Below are 19,406 nucleotides of genomic sequence, written 5' to 3'. Positions count from 1 at the left end.
CAGACTGTAATACTCAATTTAATTTGGCTTCATTACTTATAAACAGCTCATTTCATAAGGCAAAAAAAGGGGCATTAAAGTATCATTATGCACAGCTATTTACTTTTCCAACTAATATTTTGCTTTCTTAAGCTCTATTTACAGTCAAACTTTGTGTTATGTGACATCAGGAAACTTCCCCTCTAACATTTACCTTTTTTGGTGTCAAATTAAGAATATTCTGTTTTATAAGACTTACTTCACACATTAATATATTCCTGGGATATACAAAGAAAGTAAAAATGTACTACCTGAATGTTTTCACTAGGAATAAAAAGACTGACAGTACAGCTGAACCTTGAACATGGGTTTGAACTGTGCAGATCTACTTATATGTGGATTTCTTTCTGAGGGGGATAAATACAGTACAGTACTGGAATGTATCTTTTCACCTTATGATTTCCTTAATAATGTTTTTTTCCTCTTTCTTTGTTGTAAAAACACTGTATATAACACACATACAAAATATGTGTAAACTGGCTCTTTATGTTATTGGTAAGGCTTCCAGTCAACAGGAGGCTATCAGTAGTTAAATTTTGGGAGTGTTAGGGGGGTGGGAGCTGGTGTCCCTAACCTCTGTGTTGTTCAAGGGTCAACTATACTTTCCAATTGTTCTTTATGAGAAAATGTGCTGAATGCTGCTAATTATCCCCAAAGTGATGCAAGTGATAAAAGATTTACAACAGGCACCAATCGGAATTCAAGCTGAACCAGACACTGGTATTTAGTTCAATAGAAGAGAGATTCCCCACTAGGCTTGACAATAGAGACTTAAGCAACTGGAGGGAAGAGGGAGAATTAAACTAGCTTACTAATTACAATGCTGTTCTGCTTTGTAACACACGGCAATTTCTATTATGGTTTGGGATTAGGAACTTATTTTGGTGAAAAATTACCCCCAGAGTTAGCAGAATGCATTAAAATGTTTTCATAGGCATCATCACATCCCACTAATACAGGAGTGCAAATTGATGCAACTAATAAATGCACTTTACTTCCAAGGACAAATACTACTTTTAAGTATTTCAAGTAAACCTGGCAAAGTCTGAAAAGATAAGTATGCATGTACTCTTATTTTTAGCATGTACTCTTATTTTTAAAAGGACACTAGAAACCTTAATGTCCTTTCATAGGTGGGTTGGTTGACTAAATAATACATCCATATTATGGACTACTACATAGCTGCTTTAACAAAATCTTGTATGTGGCAACGTGAAATATATGGAGTGAAAAATCCAGGTTCACAGCATATGAATTATATGTGTATGTGTATTAAGGTCCATTCATGTAAAAATGAATGTATACATTTACACTTGTGAAGGTATTTTCAGGGATAACTCACAAGACACTTAAAAGTGGTTACCTTTGGGGAAAGGGATAAAAAACTATTTGCACTGTTTAAAATTTTACCCTGAACACATATCACATGTATAATACATGAAGCAAAAATCATTAGTTGTTTAAAGCGCGTTCTCATACAGAACTGAACTTCCAGTGTATTTACTTCAAATATTATAAAACCACTAAGTATAACCAGCATATCCTAATCTATTTAAGGTAAGTACTAACAACATTGTGATTCTAAAGTTTATCTATAAAACCCAGGAGTACAGAAGAGGACTCGTCCCCAATTTTGTTAGCTACACGTAAAATGAATTTTGCTCCCTAAAAACATCTGGTTGAACATCTTTTGCTGAATCTTCTAAAAATCTTCGATCACATGGTGGCAGAGAACTCCACATATAACCAAGTTTGAAGACAGGTTCTTATAATGCACTTAAAAGAAACTGGAAAGTTTCTGCCCTTCCCTTACACTGTCTCACGTATGTACTGTGGTCTCAACACTGACAGCCTTAACATCAGTCTTCTACTAAACCAAGTGTTTCTCACTGCTACTTGGTAAAAGAACTTGAAGATACATCTGAAATACTGTCTCTTGAAAATATCCACAGCTCCACATTTTGGAGGCCAGCAGTCAGAGGAGGTAAAAAAAAAAAAAAAAAGAGAGAGAGAGACAGAGAGAGAGAGATTGATTGACTGATTGATTCAGGTTGGATTTCATGAAATTAAAGACTTAAACATATGGTGGCACTGGCCCACTTAAACAACGGAAGTCCCAGGACATCGCAGTAATGAGACCACAAATCTCTATAGATCAAAGAAAATTTGTCTAAAGGAAGAATAAAGTAAGGTGCAAGCGGCTTAGAAAGAAACCCTAAAGGCAACTTTACAGAATTGTGGCGAGGGCCGGGGGCGGGGGGGGGGGGGAGGAGGGAAATCCAGCTTCCGATGGATTGTCAGGAAACTAGACAAGAGAAAGAGGACTAAATGGAGTGAGTGGAAAGGCAAGAGAGCAAGACACACATTTCGAAAGGAGGGGATGGGGGAGGGAGGGAAAGACGGTAGCGAAGAAAGAGGGGACAGGAGAGAGGCCGGGGTGAAGGGTCAGGTAGCGGGCAGGGTTTGGGGACCCAGGAGGGCGAGGCCGGCTGGAGACCAGGGCTGGACGGGCGGGGAAGGCTCCCACGGGGAGAAAGCGGGAAAGGGGCGAGGGGAGCCCCGCGGCCCGCCCCACACCCCATATCCCTCCCCGCCGCCCGGCTTCCCCATCTGGGCGGGGGCAGCGTGTCAGGAGTGGCCGCACGTGTGTGCGAGGGGTGGCGGGGAGGTAACTGGCTCCGGGCGCCGCGGCGACAAGGGCCGGAAGGGCCCGGGGGCACGGCCGGGAGCCGCGGGCCGCCTCACACGTGGGCTACGCGGCCGCCGCCCGGCCCCGGCCTGCGCGGCCGCGGCTGAGCGACCGAGGCCCGGAGGGGCGGCGTCGGGGGCAGGCCGGCGCGCCGGCCGGGGCACGGAGTCAGGGGCGACGAGCTCGGTTACCTCTGCCTGTTTCCGGACCACATTGTCGGGGCTGAGCAGGTTTCCCAGGAGCAGGTAGAACTGTTGCTGCTCCGCCGCGGCCGCCGCCATTGCGCTAGGCGTGTGAGAGAGAAGGAGGGAGGGGAGACAGGAGCCGTGAGGCGCGCTGGCGGGCCGGCGGGAGGGGTGGGGGCGGGCCCAGCGCGGGGACCTGCACCAGCCGCGGCGCGGGGCTGGTGGGGGGGGCGGGTGGCGGGCGGGAAAGGGCGGGGCAAAGGGGAAAGGGGAGGATGGGGCGGGGACTCGTGACCCCTCACCCAGTCGCGGCCCCCAGCTCCGGCGTCTCATTGGCTCTGGGCGCGGGAGGCGGGGCGGAGGCCGCCTCCTCCGGGGCCGCGCCGATTGGCCACGCACCCTGCAGTGCCGTCACTGGCGACTCGCGGCGGGCTGCCCGGCTGGTCGCGGGCGATGTGGGGCGGGGACTCTGCCGGCCAGCTGGGGCCTGGGGTGACGTCGGGAGGGTGGCGGGAGGGAGGGGCTGGCTGGCGGGCCGCGCCGCGCCGCGCGGAGGGGCGTGAGGTTCGGCTGGGGAGGTGGGGCCAGCTCCAGAGCGCGGGAGATTTCGGCGCCGCGGGCTGGCCGGCTTCCTCGGCTGCCGCCCGCCGCGCTCTCCCTGAGGCCCGCGGAGCTTCCCCGAACTCCAGCCCCCGCAGTCTCTAGGACCGTAAACCCCCACCCCCCAGGGAGGAGCTCCTTTGAAACCCACTTCCCACTCAATTCCACCCCCGGGTTTACAGACTTCTCTGTCAGACCCTCGACTCCCCCAGGGCTGTGACTCAGGCCACCCCTTGCTCCAGCCGCGCTCACCAGTGACTCACACCTTCGGCTTGTCCGGGAGAGGTGTTACTCAGCCCTGGGCTCTCCCGCCAGGCCTCCCTCCCCTGCCCTCCTCTGCCCTCCCCAGCCCAGGGTCGTCCTGAGTTGTACACGTAGCACACAGGCCTCCATCCCCTCCCCACCCAGGATCCCAGACTTTTCCCTTGAATTCCTTGTTTTGGGGTCCCGTTCTTTCAATGATTGGGAGAAGCTAAGACAGATCACCCCTCCCTAACGGAATCCTGGTTTGTAGGGCTCATCTAAATGCTTAAATGATTCCTGCCCGTACTGCGGGACCCAGAGACCTGATTTCAATTGCATAGACAATACACCCAATCTCTCTTCGCTACTGGAGCTGCCAAATGGGAGAGGGCAGTGTTCAAATCAAAGGGCACTTCTGTTGAGCCCCTACTGTGTCCAATGGTTTGGGCTAAGGGTGACAGTGGAGAAAATAATTCTTCATCTTTGCTTCAAAAGGACACTGGTAGGGAGGAGATTCCACGTTGGGTGAGATGGACCACACTTCTGGCAGCCCGAAGGGAATTTAATTTCCTGTTGACTACTCGGAAGTTGTGTTCTCTGGAAGTCTACTTAAAACATTTGCTTTAAAGGGAATTATTTTAAACCTTGGCTGTATATTAGAATCCCAGCCACTGCGTCCAGAATCTCTGCGCTGAGGCCCCGGGATCGCTATGCAATTGTGATTGCCAGCTAAGATCTTTTAAAGGATTCTGATTCGTGGAGAAAAAAACTCCCTTAGAAAGTTTTAGCTGTGATAGTGATAAGAGTTCTCTACAAGAGGTCTGCAGACCTATCTTTGAAGAATTGATGCTCCTTAGATGTGACAATTTGTTGTTCTTATGACACATTATTTCTTTAAAGATAGAACATCACGTACATTAATTTGGGACAGGTTTTTGTTTTTGTTTTTGCTTGTTTTGTATGTATGTATGTCAGCAGTGGTCATGTCTGGATTCTGGGAGGCTTTTTCCTCACCCAAGGTTATTAAGATTTGGGGAATTACTTATCCAGCCTATTTTCTGACTATGTTACCAGTGAAATAAGATGAATTGCCTGGAGGCTTGCTTAGGGTAAGTCCTGATCTCCAGTTACTTTATAACACTTGCTGTGGTATGTGTTTTATTGGCAATGACTCTGTAGATTACATACATTTGTTTAATAATTACTAAATAATAGAAATTACAACGTATGTGTCAAGATAGGGAGCTTGTTTTAATTTTTAAAATTATTTATTTTTTTAGAGAGATTAAGTATGAGAGCTATCAGAGGAGAGGGGGAGAGAGAGAGAGAGAGAGAGAGAATGTGTGTGTGTGTGTGTGTGTGTGTGTGTGTGTGTGTGTGTGTATGAGCCGAGAAGGGGCAAAGAGACAGGGGGAGAGAGAATCCCAAGCAGGCTCCGCACTGTTAGTGCAGAGCCGAGCTCTATCCCACCAACCGTGAGATCATGACCAGAGCGGAAAACAAGAGTTGGATGCTCAACCAACTGAGCTTCCCAGGTGCCCGAGAGAGCTTGATTTTTTGGTGAGGCAAAGCACATACTTATTCAGACTACAAATAAAACAAGTCAGTGTTAGTCGTGACATCAACTGCTACAATATGAAATGTCAGCCCAGCTTTCTTTTAATATTCTAAGTAAGAAGGAAGGAGATTTTTACGGGCAATGAAAAAAGAGATCCCCAAATGGGAGAAATTCCTGTAAACTTGGGGTGGATATCAGCCATTCTGACAACGGAGACCAGTTCTTGTGTCCAGGAAACCTCCTAAGTGGGGACTGCATTTTCAACAGCAGGCCTGCCAGTTTAGAGAGTTTGTAATGCTCAGCCTTCAGGGAATGTATTGCACTTAGAAACCTATTTCCCATGGAGAGAGTCCTCTTTGTTTTATGAACATAATCTCCCCCTGGGAAAATAGCTCAGATATTGTATCATGGCAGTCCATAAGAATATAGGTTTATTTCCCAAGGAGATCAGATGGTAGAAGGTAAAGAACCTTGAACTTGAGTGGATGTGGGTCTTTAGTGTCTTACTAATGTGAACTTGAGTGAGCACTTAATGTCTTTAAGCCTCAATCTCTCATTATAAAATGGAATAATAATGGCTGTTAAAGTATGCTATTATTAATCAGAAAAGTTCTGACATTAAATTATGATTGGAAATGAAATGGAGGGGTAGAACGAAGTCTTGCTCACTCCCAATTAGCCGCCATTGCTTTGGGCGAGTCAACTGTGAACAGCCAGCTCCTGATGCCTTTCACTTCAGCTTATTAGACCTGACCCTACCTCCATTAAGTTCTGGAGGCATATTTGCTCAGAGCATTTATAACCCCTTGCGTAAAAGGGTGAGGTTGGGAAAATGGAAGGCTGGAAGTTTCTCTCAACTGAGACTTGAAATCTAGGCAATTTAGGATTCTTGATGTTTGTCAGAAGGTACTGCACAGCCTGCCCATGCCCTCTTTATAATAATACAGGAGGCCACACTCCTTAACAAGAGAGCAGCAGAATCTTCCTTGGGTACTGCTCTTGATTTTATAGGTTTTGTGTTGATGGGAGTGGCTGGAGAAGTTAGGCTTATAAAACCCCTGCGAAAGCTTCTTTCAGCTGGGGTAGAATTTGGTCTTGTCTGTCATTTCTGGTTTATTGGGTTCTGAATGTAAATAAGATTCTCCCGAGTGAACAATCTGTAAATTTTTAAAAGTTGCCCCAGGACTCCCAACATAACTTCCACTACCTGTCCTGGTAGTGGTAAGCACAGGTGCTCTCTATAGCACAACTTATTTTGAGGAGCAGTTTAAATAACAGAAGTGAAAGTATTATAATCTATAACTACACAGATATAAGCAGATGGTATTATTTACAGGTGTTTGTATTAATAGTTAACATGGTATGACATAACAAGTTGTCTTTGTTTCCTCATCTGTAAAAGGGGAATAATACTTCTTCATAGGGGTGTTGTAGAAAGTAGGATAATATTTGTAAATGCACATAGCATGGGGTCTGCAGACACTGTAGCACTCAATAGTTATCAGCTATTATTGGTTAGATGGATTCTAGGGTTAAATAAGAAATAGGCCTCAGACAGGTGACTACTCTTAAAGCTACATGTGATATAGATGTATGCATCGCGTTTGTGTGTGTAATAAAGTGTATTTGTATATTTTCTATTAGTCTCCCTCCCAATTATGCAGAGTAAAATGGTATGTTGATGGATTAAGGATGGTTAACAAGCATTTGGCTGATAAATAAAATTTCTAATGCTTTCTAATATCGATGCTCTTTGTTGCTTAGGTAAGAGCCAGCAGAAAAGATGAGACCTGTTGAGGAAGGTTGTCTGCTGAAAAGAAAATGCTAAGCTGTTTCCATTTCTCCAGCTGCCTTTTATCAAGATTTTTAAGCCCCTGTCTGAAGCAGTCTGTTACAGTCAGAGCATGCAGGCCAGGGGCAAGTGAAACCTTGTATTCCCAAAGGGCACTAAACACACTAGTCAGCAAACTGTGGAATTGAACACAGGCAGGGGAAATTTGGATTCGGTTAGTTTCTTTTGCCCTCTCTCTCTCATAGTTTTATATATGAAATTCACTGAATGTCAGCTGGTGGTTGGATACATTTGAAGGACGTATAGAGTTTGGAGGCTTAGGAGCAGAGGTTCCAAGAGCCAGCCAGCATGAGACTTCAAATTATGACTTCACAACTTACATGCTGTGATCTCGCCCAAGTTATTTAACATTTCTCAGCCCCAGTTTCCTCTTCTGTGAAATGGAAATGACAGTAGTACCTTCCACCATGCATCAAAATACCTGGCATAGTGCTGGCACAGAGTAAATGCTTAATAAAGTTAGCTGTACTTATTGATGCAGATCAAAACCTCCAAGATTTGTTAGTTTGGATTGCACACCTACTTGTTAGGTTAATTCATTTTTATACTCCTATTATATAAGCAGTCATGTTATAGCAATGTATAATGTTAAGGAAAAAAAATTTACGGGGCACTCAGGTGGCTCAGTCGGTTAAGCATCTGACTTTGGCTCAGGTCATGATCATCATAGAGCATTTTAAGGTCATTTTCACTTTTTTTTTATATAAATTTTTTTTTCAACATTTATTTATTTTTGGGACAGAGAGAGACAGAGCATGAACGGGGGAGGGGCAGAGAGAGAGGGAGACACAGATACGGAAACAGGCTCCAGGCTCTGAGCCATCAGCCCAGAGCCTGACGCGGGGCTCGAACTCCCGGACCGCGAGATCGTGACCTGGCTGAAGTCAGATGCTTAACCGACTGCGCCACCAGGCGCCCCTCATTTTCACTTTTAAATGCTACAGTTCTCTGTCCGAGTGGTAGCCACTAGCCATTGTGGCTATCAGTCACTTGAAATGTGGCTAGTTTGAAATTAGCTGTGCTTTAAGTGTAAGGTGCAAACTAAACTTCAGAGCCTTGGAAGAAAATGAAGAGTAACAATTTTATATTGGTCACATGTAGAAATGACAACATATTGGGTTAAATAAAATATGTTAATTACACTTATTAATAAATGATAATTATTAATTATATTAATTTTCCTGTTTTTAGTTTTTAAAATATGGTTGCTAGAAACCTTAAAATTACATATATGGGGGCGGGCATCTGACTGGCTCAGTCGGTTATGTGTCTAAGTCTTGATTTCGGCTCAGGTCACGATCTCAGGGTTCATGAGTTTGAGCCCTACTCGGGCTCTGTGCTGACAGCATGGAGCCTGTTTGGGATTTTGTCTCTCCCTCTCTCTGCCCCTCCTCCACTTGCATGTGTGCTCTCTCTCTCAAATAAACATTTAAAAAATTTACAAATATGACTAGCATTTGTGGTTCACATGATATTTCTATTGAACACTGCTTTGCTTGGGAGCAAAATAACCAACTAGTTGCACACAAGTGTGCTACGTAGTTTGTTCATTTATATTTAGGAAATGACTTGTCACAAAGTGAGGATCAGTTACCTTATAGTGCTTTCCGTTGCTTCCAGTTTTCTGACTTGATTCTCAGGGACCTGGAGACATGGTGCAGTACTTCCTGAGCAGTGTTTCTTGCTTAGGAATGTCCTTTCCCTGCTGGTTTGACATTGAACACATTTGTGAACCTTTAGAAGGTAAGGAAGACTCAAGATTTGATCCCCTAGAATAAATCCTTATAAGTTAAGTCAAGAACTGATGAAGAGCTGGAGGAAGGAAGAATATCTTTTATGTTTTTAACGTTGATGATTTTCATTTAAATGTGAATGGATTTTAAAAACCATCATTTGCTGCCTTTTAACACCTGAAATAAAAATATACTTAGCAGAAGAATTTAGTGTTAAGTGTATTTTTTTCCTTAGAACACAAATAGGTTGAAAATGAAAGGATGGAAAAAGATATGCCATCCAAAAGAGAGCCAAAATGGCTATACTGCTATCAGACAAAATAGATTTTAAAATAAAATTATCAGAGACGAAGAAGGATATTTTATTAGGATAAAAGGGTCAATCAATCAGGTAGACACAAAAATCATAAATGCATGTATCCATCAACAGAGCCCCAAAATACATGAAGCAAAACTTGACAGAATTGAAGGGAAAAGTTCAGCAAAATAGTTGAAGACTTCTATCTGCGCTCTTAATAATGAATAGAACCACTAGGCAGAAGACAAACAACAAATAGAAGATGTGGAGAACACTATACACCATCTAAGCCTAACAGACATCCATAGGACACTCCATCCAACAACAGCAGAATACACATTTTTCTCAAGCGCACAGGGAACATTCTCCAGAAGAGATCACATGTTGGGCCATAGAACAAGTCTCAATAGGTTTAAAAAGACTCAAATCATATAAAATATCTTCTCTGTCCTGAGCAAAATGAAATTAGAAATCAAGAACAAAAGGAAATTTGAGAAATTCACAAATAAGTGGGAATTAGCCGCATCCTTCTAAATAACAAATGGGTTGAAGAAGAAATCACAAGAAAAATTAGGAAACACTCTGAGATGAATGAAAACAGAAACACAAGAGACCAAAACTTTTGGGATGCAGTGAAAGCAGTGCTCTTGGGAAACTTTAGAGTTGTAAACATCTTTGGTAAAAAAGAAGAGAGCTCAAATCAATAGTCTCGCCTAGTTTCTTAGAAACTAGAGGAAGAGCAAACTAAACCCAAAGCAAGCAGAAGAGGCAATAAAAACAAGAAAGGAAATAGGTGAAATTGAGAATTAAAAACAGAGGGGGGAAAAAGTTGTTTCTTTGAAAAGATCAACAAAATTGACAAATCTCTGGCTAGACCCAGAAAAAAAGAAGACTCAAATTACTAAAATTAAAAATAAAAGACCATCACTACCAAACTTTCAGGAGTAAAAAGAATTAAAAGGAAAAACTGAACAATTGTATGCTGACAAGTTAGATAACCTGGATTCAACAGAAAATCCTAGAAAGTCACAACTGCTGAACTGAATCCAAAAAGAAACAGAAAATCTGGATAGGCCTATATATAGTAATTAAAGGGATTGAATTAGTAATAAAAACATTTCCCACAAAATTCTAAGAAAAGATATGGCCTTACTGGTGAATTCTACCAAACATTTAAAGAAGAATTAACACCTGTCCTTTCTAAGCTCTTCCAAAAAATAGAAGCAGAGTGAACACTCACTCTATGAGGCCAGTTTTAACTTGATACCAAAACCAAAGATATCACAAGGAAAATGCTTACCAATATAAATATGGATGCAAAAATTATCAACAGAATCCTAGCAAACTGAATTCAGCAACATGTAAAAAGGATTATATATCACTACTAGGTGGGACTTCTCCTAGGAATGCAAAGTTGGTATAACATAAGAAAATTGATCAATGTGATACACCATATTAATGGAATAAAGTATAAAGACCACATAATTATCTCAATTGATGCAGAATAAGCCTTTGACAAAATCCAACACCCTTTCATGATAAAAACACTCAACAAACTGAACAAATTGATTGCCACTTATGAAAACCCACAGCTAATATCATACTTACTGGGGGAAAACTGAATGCCTTCTTCCTGAGATCAAGAACAAGACAAGAATGCCCATTCTCACCATTTCTATTCAATATTGTACTGGAGAGTTACAGATGGCATGAACTTGTATAGAGAAAATCCTGATGAATCCACAAAAATGTTGTTAGAAAAATAAATGTATTCCGCAAGGTTACAGGATATAAGGCCAATATACAAAAATCATGCACTTATATGCTAGCCATGAACAATCAAAAAATGAAATTAAGCAAATCTCATTTATGATGGCATCAAAAAATATAAAATAGAACAAATTTAACAAACATATAAGACTTCTACACCAAAAATGATAAAACATGGCTAAAGAAATTTAGAAAGATCTAAATAAATGGAAAGACATTTTACGTGCATGGATTGGAAGACTTAAAATTAAGATGGCAATACTCCCCAGATTGATCTACAGATTTAAGCAATACCTATTAACAGTTTAACCACTTTTTTCTTCAGAAAAAGCTGATCCTAAAATGGATATGAATTGCAAGAGACTACCAATAGCCAAAATAATTTCAAACCCAGCAAAAATTGAAAGATTCACACCTTGATTTTAAAGCTTACTTTAAAGCTACACTGTGATGCTGGCCTAAGGATAGACCGTTATAAAGATCAGTGAAATTGAATGGGGAATTCAGAAATAAACCTTATATTTGTGGTCAGTTGATTTTTGACAAGGGTGCTATGATGGTTAATTTTATTATTCAACGTGACTTGGCTATGGTGCCCAGTTGTTTGGTCAAACACTAGTCTAGACATTTCCGTGAAGGCGTTTGTAGATGTGATTAACGTGTATAGTCTGTTGACTTTAAGTAAAGTAGATTACCCTCCATACTGTGGGTAGGTCTCATCTAACCAATGGAAGGCCTTCATAGCAAAGACAGGTTTCCAGAGGAAGAAGCAATTCGGATCTGGCTTAAGACAGATGGCAACACAGAAACACATATTGGCTTCCTCTGCAAATTTCAGACTCCATACTGCAAAATCAACTCATGCCTAAATTTCCACTTGTTTCCCTGCCCTAAGGATTTCAGACATGCCAGCCCCCACAATCACATGAGATAATTCCTTAAAATAGATCTCTTTTTGGGGATCCTATTGATTCTATTTCTTTGGAGAATCCTGACAAATATAGGTGCTAAGGCCATTCATGTGAAAGTATAATCTTTTCAACAAATGTTGTGGTACAACTGGATATCCACATGCAAAAGAATGAAGCTGATCTGCTACCTCATACCATATGCAAACCTCAACATAGGGCGTAGACCTAAATGTAGGAGCAAAACTATAAAATTCTTAGAAGAAAAAGGAAGATAAGACTCATGGCCTTTGATTAGACAATGGTTTCTTAGTTATGGCACTGGAATTACAAAAGACAAAAATTAGAAAAGTTAAATTGGACTTCATCAAAATTAAAAATTTTTGTGCTTCAAAGGAAACCATCAAGAACGTGAAAAGACACCCCATAGAATGGAAGAAAATATTTGCAGATCATACATCTGATAAAGGACTTGTATCCAGATTACATAAAGAACCATTGCACTCAATAACAACAACAAAAAAACCCACCCAATTAAAAAATAGGCAAAACAGACATTCAAATAGACCTTCCCCCACAGAAGATACATGAATGCAAATGACTAATAAGTACATTGAAAGATGTTCGATGTCATTAGTCATTAGGGAGATATAAATTAAACCCCCACCCCCCCACAAAAAAGGGGGGGTATACTGCTAGTATGGCTACAATAAAAAAGACAATAGCAAGTGTTGATGAGGGTGTGGAAAAACGGGTCCCCTCATATGGGAACCCTCCTGCATTGCTGATGGAAATTTAAAATGGTGAGGTCAATTTGACAGTTTGGAAGTTCTTCAGAAGTAACACATAAAGTTACTATATGACTCAGCATTTGTGCTCAAGAGAAATGGAAACATATGTCTACACAAAAACTTGTACATGAATGTTCATAGCAGCATTATTCATAATAGCCAAAATGTGGAAACAATCCAAAATATCCATAAACTGATGAATAGATAGGCAAAATGTGGTATATCACCTTGGCAATAAAAAGAAACAAGACTGGTACATATTGCAACATGGATGAACCTTAAAAATATGATGCTAAGCGAGAGAAGCCAGACACAAAAAGTCACGTATTTTTTGGTTCCATTTATGTGAAATGTCCAGGAGCAGCAAATCCATAGACACAGAAAGTAGATTCGTAGTTGTCAGGGGCCTGGAGGGGAGGGGAAGGAAGGTGGAATGACAGCTAATGGGTATGGAGTTCCTTTTTGGCATGATGAGATGTTCCAGAATGTGATAGCAGTGATGGATGACTAACTCTGTGAACATACTAAAGAATTGTACATTTAAAAAGTGTGAGCTTTATGGTATGTGAATTATATCTCAATAAAGGTGTGATTTTAAAAAATGCTTTTCCTTAGCTATCTGAAGGAAGTTGATCCGGACCTCAATTACTATTTTTTTCTATTTTCACACTATGTTTAACTCAATTCAGAGTACATAGATGATAGCATTCATAACCTTGAAACCTTCTGAGCATTCCTAAACCATTATTTTGGAGGAAAAGGACTGGGGAGATACAGATATGATTCAATCTATATATTTTCCTCTCCATATATTTGCTATTTATAGTAATTATCTCATAGTTTGGATACTTTGACACGCAAATTTTACCTCATGCATTATGATGACGCTCATAGTGGAATAGCAATTGTGACATCAATGTACAGCTCAAATTTGCAACTACTTGCAACAGATTTTTAGCTGTAATTAATGAGGTGGAAACAAAAAGGACCTCGTAATACAGTTCATACTCTTCAATTCCACCCATGCTATGTGTTTATCACTTTATGCCTCACTTTACTCTATTAGCATTTGTTTTTAACATTTACTTATTCACTTATTTGGCAAATATTTATTGGGCACCTTCTCTGCAGTGGGCACTGATTGTGAGATTCAGTGGTGAGTAGGACTGGGTTCCCACCTCCATGGAGCTTATCTTTTGGGAGAAGTCAGACAATCAACAAATCAACTGAGTAGATTAGAACATTCTATAGTGACCAGTGAAAGGAAGATAATGGGATCAAGAAGGTGTGGAGTTGGGTGCTACTTCGGTGAAACAGTCTTTTGAGGGAGATATCTGAGCTGAGACTTGAAAGTTGAGCCAAGGTGAAGAAAGAAATGGGAGAAATTCCTATTTCCACCAGAGGAAACAGCAAGTGCAAAAGCCCCCAAGCGAAACTGGTCTGGTGTATTCCAGTGAGGAAAGAAGGGTACAGCCAGAGAGGAGTAAACCTTGAAGGGAGGGCTGAGAAGCAAGTTGGGGGGGGGGCACATCACCTGGGGCATTGTGATCGTTCAGTAGTATAACTTATTCTAAGCAAAACAGGTTAAGTAAAGGGTATGACCGTTTTTCACAGATCATTGAACATTTAAACAGTTATAAAAGGTCATTTGGCTGCAATATAGGAAATAGTAGGAGGGAGTGAGGAAGCTGGGGGAGCATGAGGAGGTCACGATAGTACTCCAGGCAGGAGAATAATGTGGCCTGGAGTATGGCGATCAACGGTGTCCAAAGTGGTCTGGTTTAGATGTTTTTCTTTTGGAAATGGAGCAGGACGTAGGGTGCAGAGGCAGATCCAAGTTAAAAACAACTGAAACTTGACACAATCTGAGGGCCCTCTGTAAGATAAATTAAAAAATTGAACATAAAGTGAGGTTTCCTGGAGGGGCTCTGTGCGAGTGAATGGGCTGTAAGCTCAAGCTGCATGAGCTCCATGGTGAATCCTCCTCTGGTCAATTGGAGTAAATTGGAGACGTCGAGAATGCTTAGGATTTGGGTCTGAGCAATGGTAATGCCACTAAAAGGAGGATGGGTTTGGGAGAAGGTGTGGCAAGAAGAAATCAAGAGGGGAATTTCAGTCATAGTCAGTTTGAGATGCCTAGTAGACATCCAAGTGGTGATGTCCAGTGAGCAGTCGGACAGGGGAGCCTGGAGCTCAGAAAGAGCAGGGCTGGAAATACCAACTGAGTCATCACATTCATGGCATTCAAGACTGCCGAAGTGGATAACGTCGCCTGGAGAAGAGAGAAGAGGGTCAAGGACTCAGCCGTGAGACATCCCAGCACTTGGGGGCCAGGCGGAGGAGGTTTATAATTCATACATAATATAAAGATAATCCTAACAGGGAACTGATGGTACTACCTACACTGAGCATTATTAGTCACCTTAAGTTCAAATTCCCTGTTGATCTCCGCTGGGCAAGGGGTTAACACCTAGGCATCCACTCATGAATGTAAAACTAGTTGGAAGAAAAAGTGGGCACAGATGTTAAAGAAAAACTCAATCCCATAACATTTTATTTGAAAGGGTTACTTTTTATTTGTATTTTTTTTTCCTACTCAGGAGTAGTAGTATTTATTTGGTGCTAAGGAAATACTACTTTCTCTAAATTTGCTTCAACTACTCAGCTCTCTTACAACCTAATCTACCTCTCTGCCTCTCACTTAGAAACTAGCTGTACTAATGTGGAATGAAAATAATTACTTAAAGACATTAGTTCAAACTAATACTCAGATGTCAGATGCTGTCTTCCACCTCAATAGACGCACGTATCTAGTTAACTTTCTTTATGCAGAGAGATAATAGTTACTGCCCTTTTAAAGAATGTAGAAAGAGAATGGGAGAAAAGCAGGAATGTGTTTTAAGTTCTCACTGCCATGTAAAATAAGAGTGATATTGGAACTGTGTTTTAAAACGGCTTGTTTGCCTGGATTCAGCTGTAAGTCATGTATTTTTTTTTTTTAATTTTTTTTAACGTTTATTTATTTTTGAGACAGAGAGAGACAGAGCATGAACAGGGGAGGGTCAGAGAGAGGGAGACACAGAATCTGAGACAGGCTCCAGGCTCTGAGCTGTCAGCACAGAGCCCGACGCGGGGCTTGAACTCACTGACCGCGAGATCATGACCTGAGCCGAAGTTGGCCACTTAACCTACTGAGCCACCCAGGCGCCCCTGTAAGTCATGTATTTTAAAACATAACTTCATATAGAAAATCTTGATAGAGCACAGCTTAAAACTGGAATATTGCTTGGTAGAAGTCAAGGGAAAGAGACAGAAAGTGAAAGTGGTCCTATTTTCAAAAGGGTAGTCCGGGGAGACCTTTCAGGAGACGTAATACTGTAACATCTGAGACTGGATTGCTTCACGGAAATTAATTTTCCAAAAGAGCAAAGTTATTTCAAAGATTCATGTTAAAAATGCTCAACCGGGGCACCTGGGTGGCTCAGTCGGTTGAGCGTCCGACTTCGGCTCAAGTCATGATCTCACAGCTCGTGAGTTCGAGCCCCGCGTCGGGCTCTGGTGCTGACAGCTCGGAGCCTGGAGCCTGGAGCCTGCTTTGGATTCTGTGTCTCCCTCTCTCTCTGCCCCTAACCCACTTGCGTTCTGTCTCTGTCTCTCTCAAAAATAAATAAACATTTAAAAAAAGTTACAAAAATGCTCAACCATTCTTTATATCAGATTTTTTATTCACAATCATTGACGAAACTTGGCTCTCTGTGTCTGAGTGCTAACCTTCTGTACATTATCTCATTCAATCGTTGGGTTTAAGCAATGAGGCTTCAACCGTTTGTTTTTTTTTTTTTTCAAGAAAAAATGCATTGGGATCAGGGGATCCTGGTTCCAATGGGAGCTCCACCACTAGCCAGCTATGATCCTGAACTGGGCCCTCAAGGCTTCTCTAGCCTCCACTTCCTCATCTGTAAATTGGGAGTGTTGGACTTGATCCCTAGGGTATCTTCTCAGCCCCAGCATTTGAGGGTCATTAAGTCAGTTATCATACGGTGCTGAAATAGGGTGATGACTGCAGAAGCCACTTAGGGTTGCTCCTCCTGAAATGAAATTGCTCTGGGTCTCTGAGATTTGAGGTCTTACGTCACTGCCTGCTTTTCTCAAAGTTTTTTTTTTTTTTTTTTTCATTTTTCCTTTCAGGCATCTGCCACTTAATGTACCTGCCAACATAAAATGATGGCAGTCTCTGCTGGTCAGCTCCTCTTATCATCTGGTTTGCTGTGTGCTTTGGAAATCAGATAACCACATGCATTAAAAAGGATATGAAATAGACACAGAGAAGAGAGTAGAGCATATTTCCTGTAGAGTACCCTGCATGAGCCTTAGGACAATTACTATTTGGCTGCCCAGGTGTTTTTAATTTGGTGGTTCATAACTCTGTTCCAATGGTTTAGCTCTACTCAGATGCTAACACAATGCTGTCTCCCCCTACTAGAGTTATGGATGTTCTAACATATATACACATAAACAAGTGACAGAACAATAGAGCAAAACTGGTTAGAAAGGTCTAAATTAAACCTTATGTAATAAGGGCATTGCCAGTGACAAGTCCCCTGCATCTAATCATTTCCTCTGTTCATTTTGGCTTTTTTATACCCATTTAGGGCATTAAGTTCTAGGAGAAACAGTTAAGTAATGTAATCCATTAGGTTAGTAGTCTTTTTACTACACAGTGGTTGATTTAGTTTTCCCACAATGAAAATAAATTATGTTTTCCCTCACTTACTTGACTAGTGATCTCTGCAAATTAAGATAAAATGTGATCAGCCCCTGAGAGGACACCACCATAATATGTAGGGGCTTAAGGTGGGACCTCGAAAGATTTTAAACAGAACTTATTTTGAGACACTTGAGAAATTAAGAGTCAGCCCTTAGGAGCGCCTGGGTGGCTCAGTTGGTTGGGCGTCTGACTTCGGCTCAGGTCATGATCTCACAGTCCATGGGATCGAGCCCGCATCGGGCTGTGTGCTGACAGCTCGGAGCCGGGAGCCTGCTTCGGATTCTGTGTCTCCCTCTCTCTGACCCTCCCCCGTTCACGCTCCATCTTTCTCTGTCTCAAAAATAAATAAACATTAGAAAAACAAAAAAAGAGCCCTTAAAAGTCAGACTTTTAAGACTTCTTCTATAGGAAAGTAGGATAGAAAATCCTGGTGGATTGGAGTTTGGTTAGTTGGTGAACAAAAGGCGAAATGATCATGGATATCGCAATTGTAGGAAAAAGGGGGACTTTTTAGCTATAAAGGAAATAATGCAATTAGCAGTGGCCAGAGACAGAACAAGATCTATCTGATAATTATAGTCTTACTTGGGTGCTGCAAAGATCCTGATCAGGGAAAACAGCTGTGCCCATACGTGGGTCCTGGCAAAGTTTCTCCCTGGAACCACCTAAATAAAATAAAAACTCATTTTTTTTTTATTGTTTCAGGATGGCTATACACATAGTTAGGACAATGGTCTACATTCTTTTGGTCACCTCTGCTCAAGTGGTGCTTTCTTAAGTACATGGAAGCAGTCACCAGCTAGTTTAAGACACAGTGTCAAGGAACAATGACCCGTCATGGTATTCTCATTCTTTCATTCTTGGTTTCTGTCTAGTAAGTTCTCTCTCCTTTCCCTTCCCCATAGATACTACTGTGGGGACTCCAGAAGGTACGAGGGCTAACAGCTCCTCCTGGATCTCACACAGAAAGACTTTCCCTCTAGAATCACCCAAATTGGTCCCTCGGTATGGATTAAGTTCTTAAAGTTTTTCATCTAAATTTGAGGTTTAGGGATTACTTACAGTAGTCAAAGCTGTCCTCAGCACTGTGGTTGCTCCAGTCGTGGGATATTAATCCCACAGTTCCGGCCTCATGGCTCAGAGAGGTCACCATGGAGACATCTGACTGCAATTGTGACCCGCAGCAGGTAAGCAGTGTCATGCAGCTGGCCTGTTTCAATTTGCCCACCATGCCAGCTTTAGAGGCCATGTAGGCATTTAGATATTATAGGCTAACTCGTCTATTCCCAAAGCCATAGAAGAAAAGGGAGCTCAGACCTTTGAGAACTCAAAGCTCATGCTGTTGAGGGCTACTCAGATTGGGTATACATGTGTCATCAACTTAAGCCTTGAAACTGTATGATTAGTTTCCTTACCTATGGATTTCGCTTCTATTCTAGTAATTAATACCGAAAAGAGAAACTGATCTCTACAATAGACAAAGATAAATTTCTAGGAAACAAAAGAAATCCCTTATTAAATATGTTTTTTGGCATTCTTGGTTTGTACTTTAAGTTCTGACGTGATATATTAACTTACCAAGTTTGGCCTAGATTGTCCTGGTTCTCCGTGACCTAGTTTTGCTACATCTAATATTCCATTATTAATTTCCATGGATAATTAATTAAAACTAAACTTTTTCATTTTTAAAATTGTTTCATAATACATGCTCAAACCCTGTAGGATGGGTCATAGTTTTACTGGTGAAATGTGAGGTCTACGCACTTTCAAGGTCTCTGTAAATCCTGAACGTTCCTCAGCTCCACTCCTTGCTTCATTGTTTTCATTTCCACCAATCATGTTGCTTGTTCTGATATTTTGGCTCATGGGCAGGGGTGATGGCAGTGAGATATCTTCATGACTTTTTATTCAAGGGTCCTACCAAGAGTCCCACACCTGAACCTTTGCAGCTTAAGAGTCAGTGATTGAATGA

General features: G+C 41.7%; 1 protein-coding gene across 2 annotated transcripts in view; it reads right to left on the bottom strand.

Annotated features, from left to right (window-relative positions):
• The window catches only part of IPO5 (importin 5), a 60,037-nt gene extending 41,938 nt beyond the window's left edge, over positions 1-18,099 (bottom strand). For both annotated transcript variants that reach the window (XM_043581946.1, XM_043581956.1), the window contains exons 1-3: positions 18,020-18,099; positions 8,761-8,871; positions 2,920-3,013 (exon numbers count right to left, since the gene is read on the bottom strand). In XM_043581946.1, coding sequence (XP_043437881.1) covers positions 2,920-3,009 — 90 coding nt within the window. In that variant the 5' untranslated portion in view covers positions 3,010-3,013; positions 8,761-8,871; positions 18,020-18,099. The remainder of the gene's footprint in view (positions 1-2,919; positions 3,014-8,760; positions 8,872-18,019) is intronic.
• Between the last annotated feature and the right edge of the window lie 1,307 nt (positions 18,100-19,406).

This window comes from Prionailurus bengalensis, chromosome A1 (genome assembly GCF_016509475.1).
Source record: "Prionailurus bengalensis isolate Pbe53 chromosome A1, Fcat_Pben_1.1_paternal_pri, whole genome shotgun sequence".
NCBI classification, from domain to species: Eukaryota; Metazoa; Chordata; class Mammalia; order Carnivora; family Felidae; genus Prionailurus; species Prionailurus bengalensis.
Note: the sequence above shows the minus strand (reverse complement) of the source record. Positions and strands in the feature narration are given on the sequence as shown.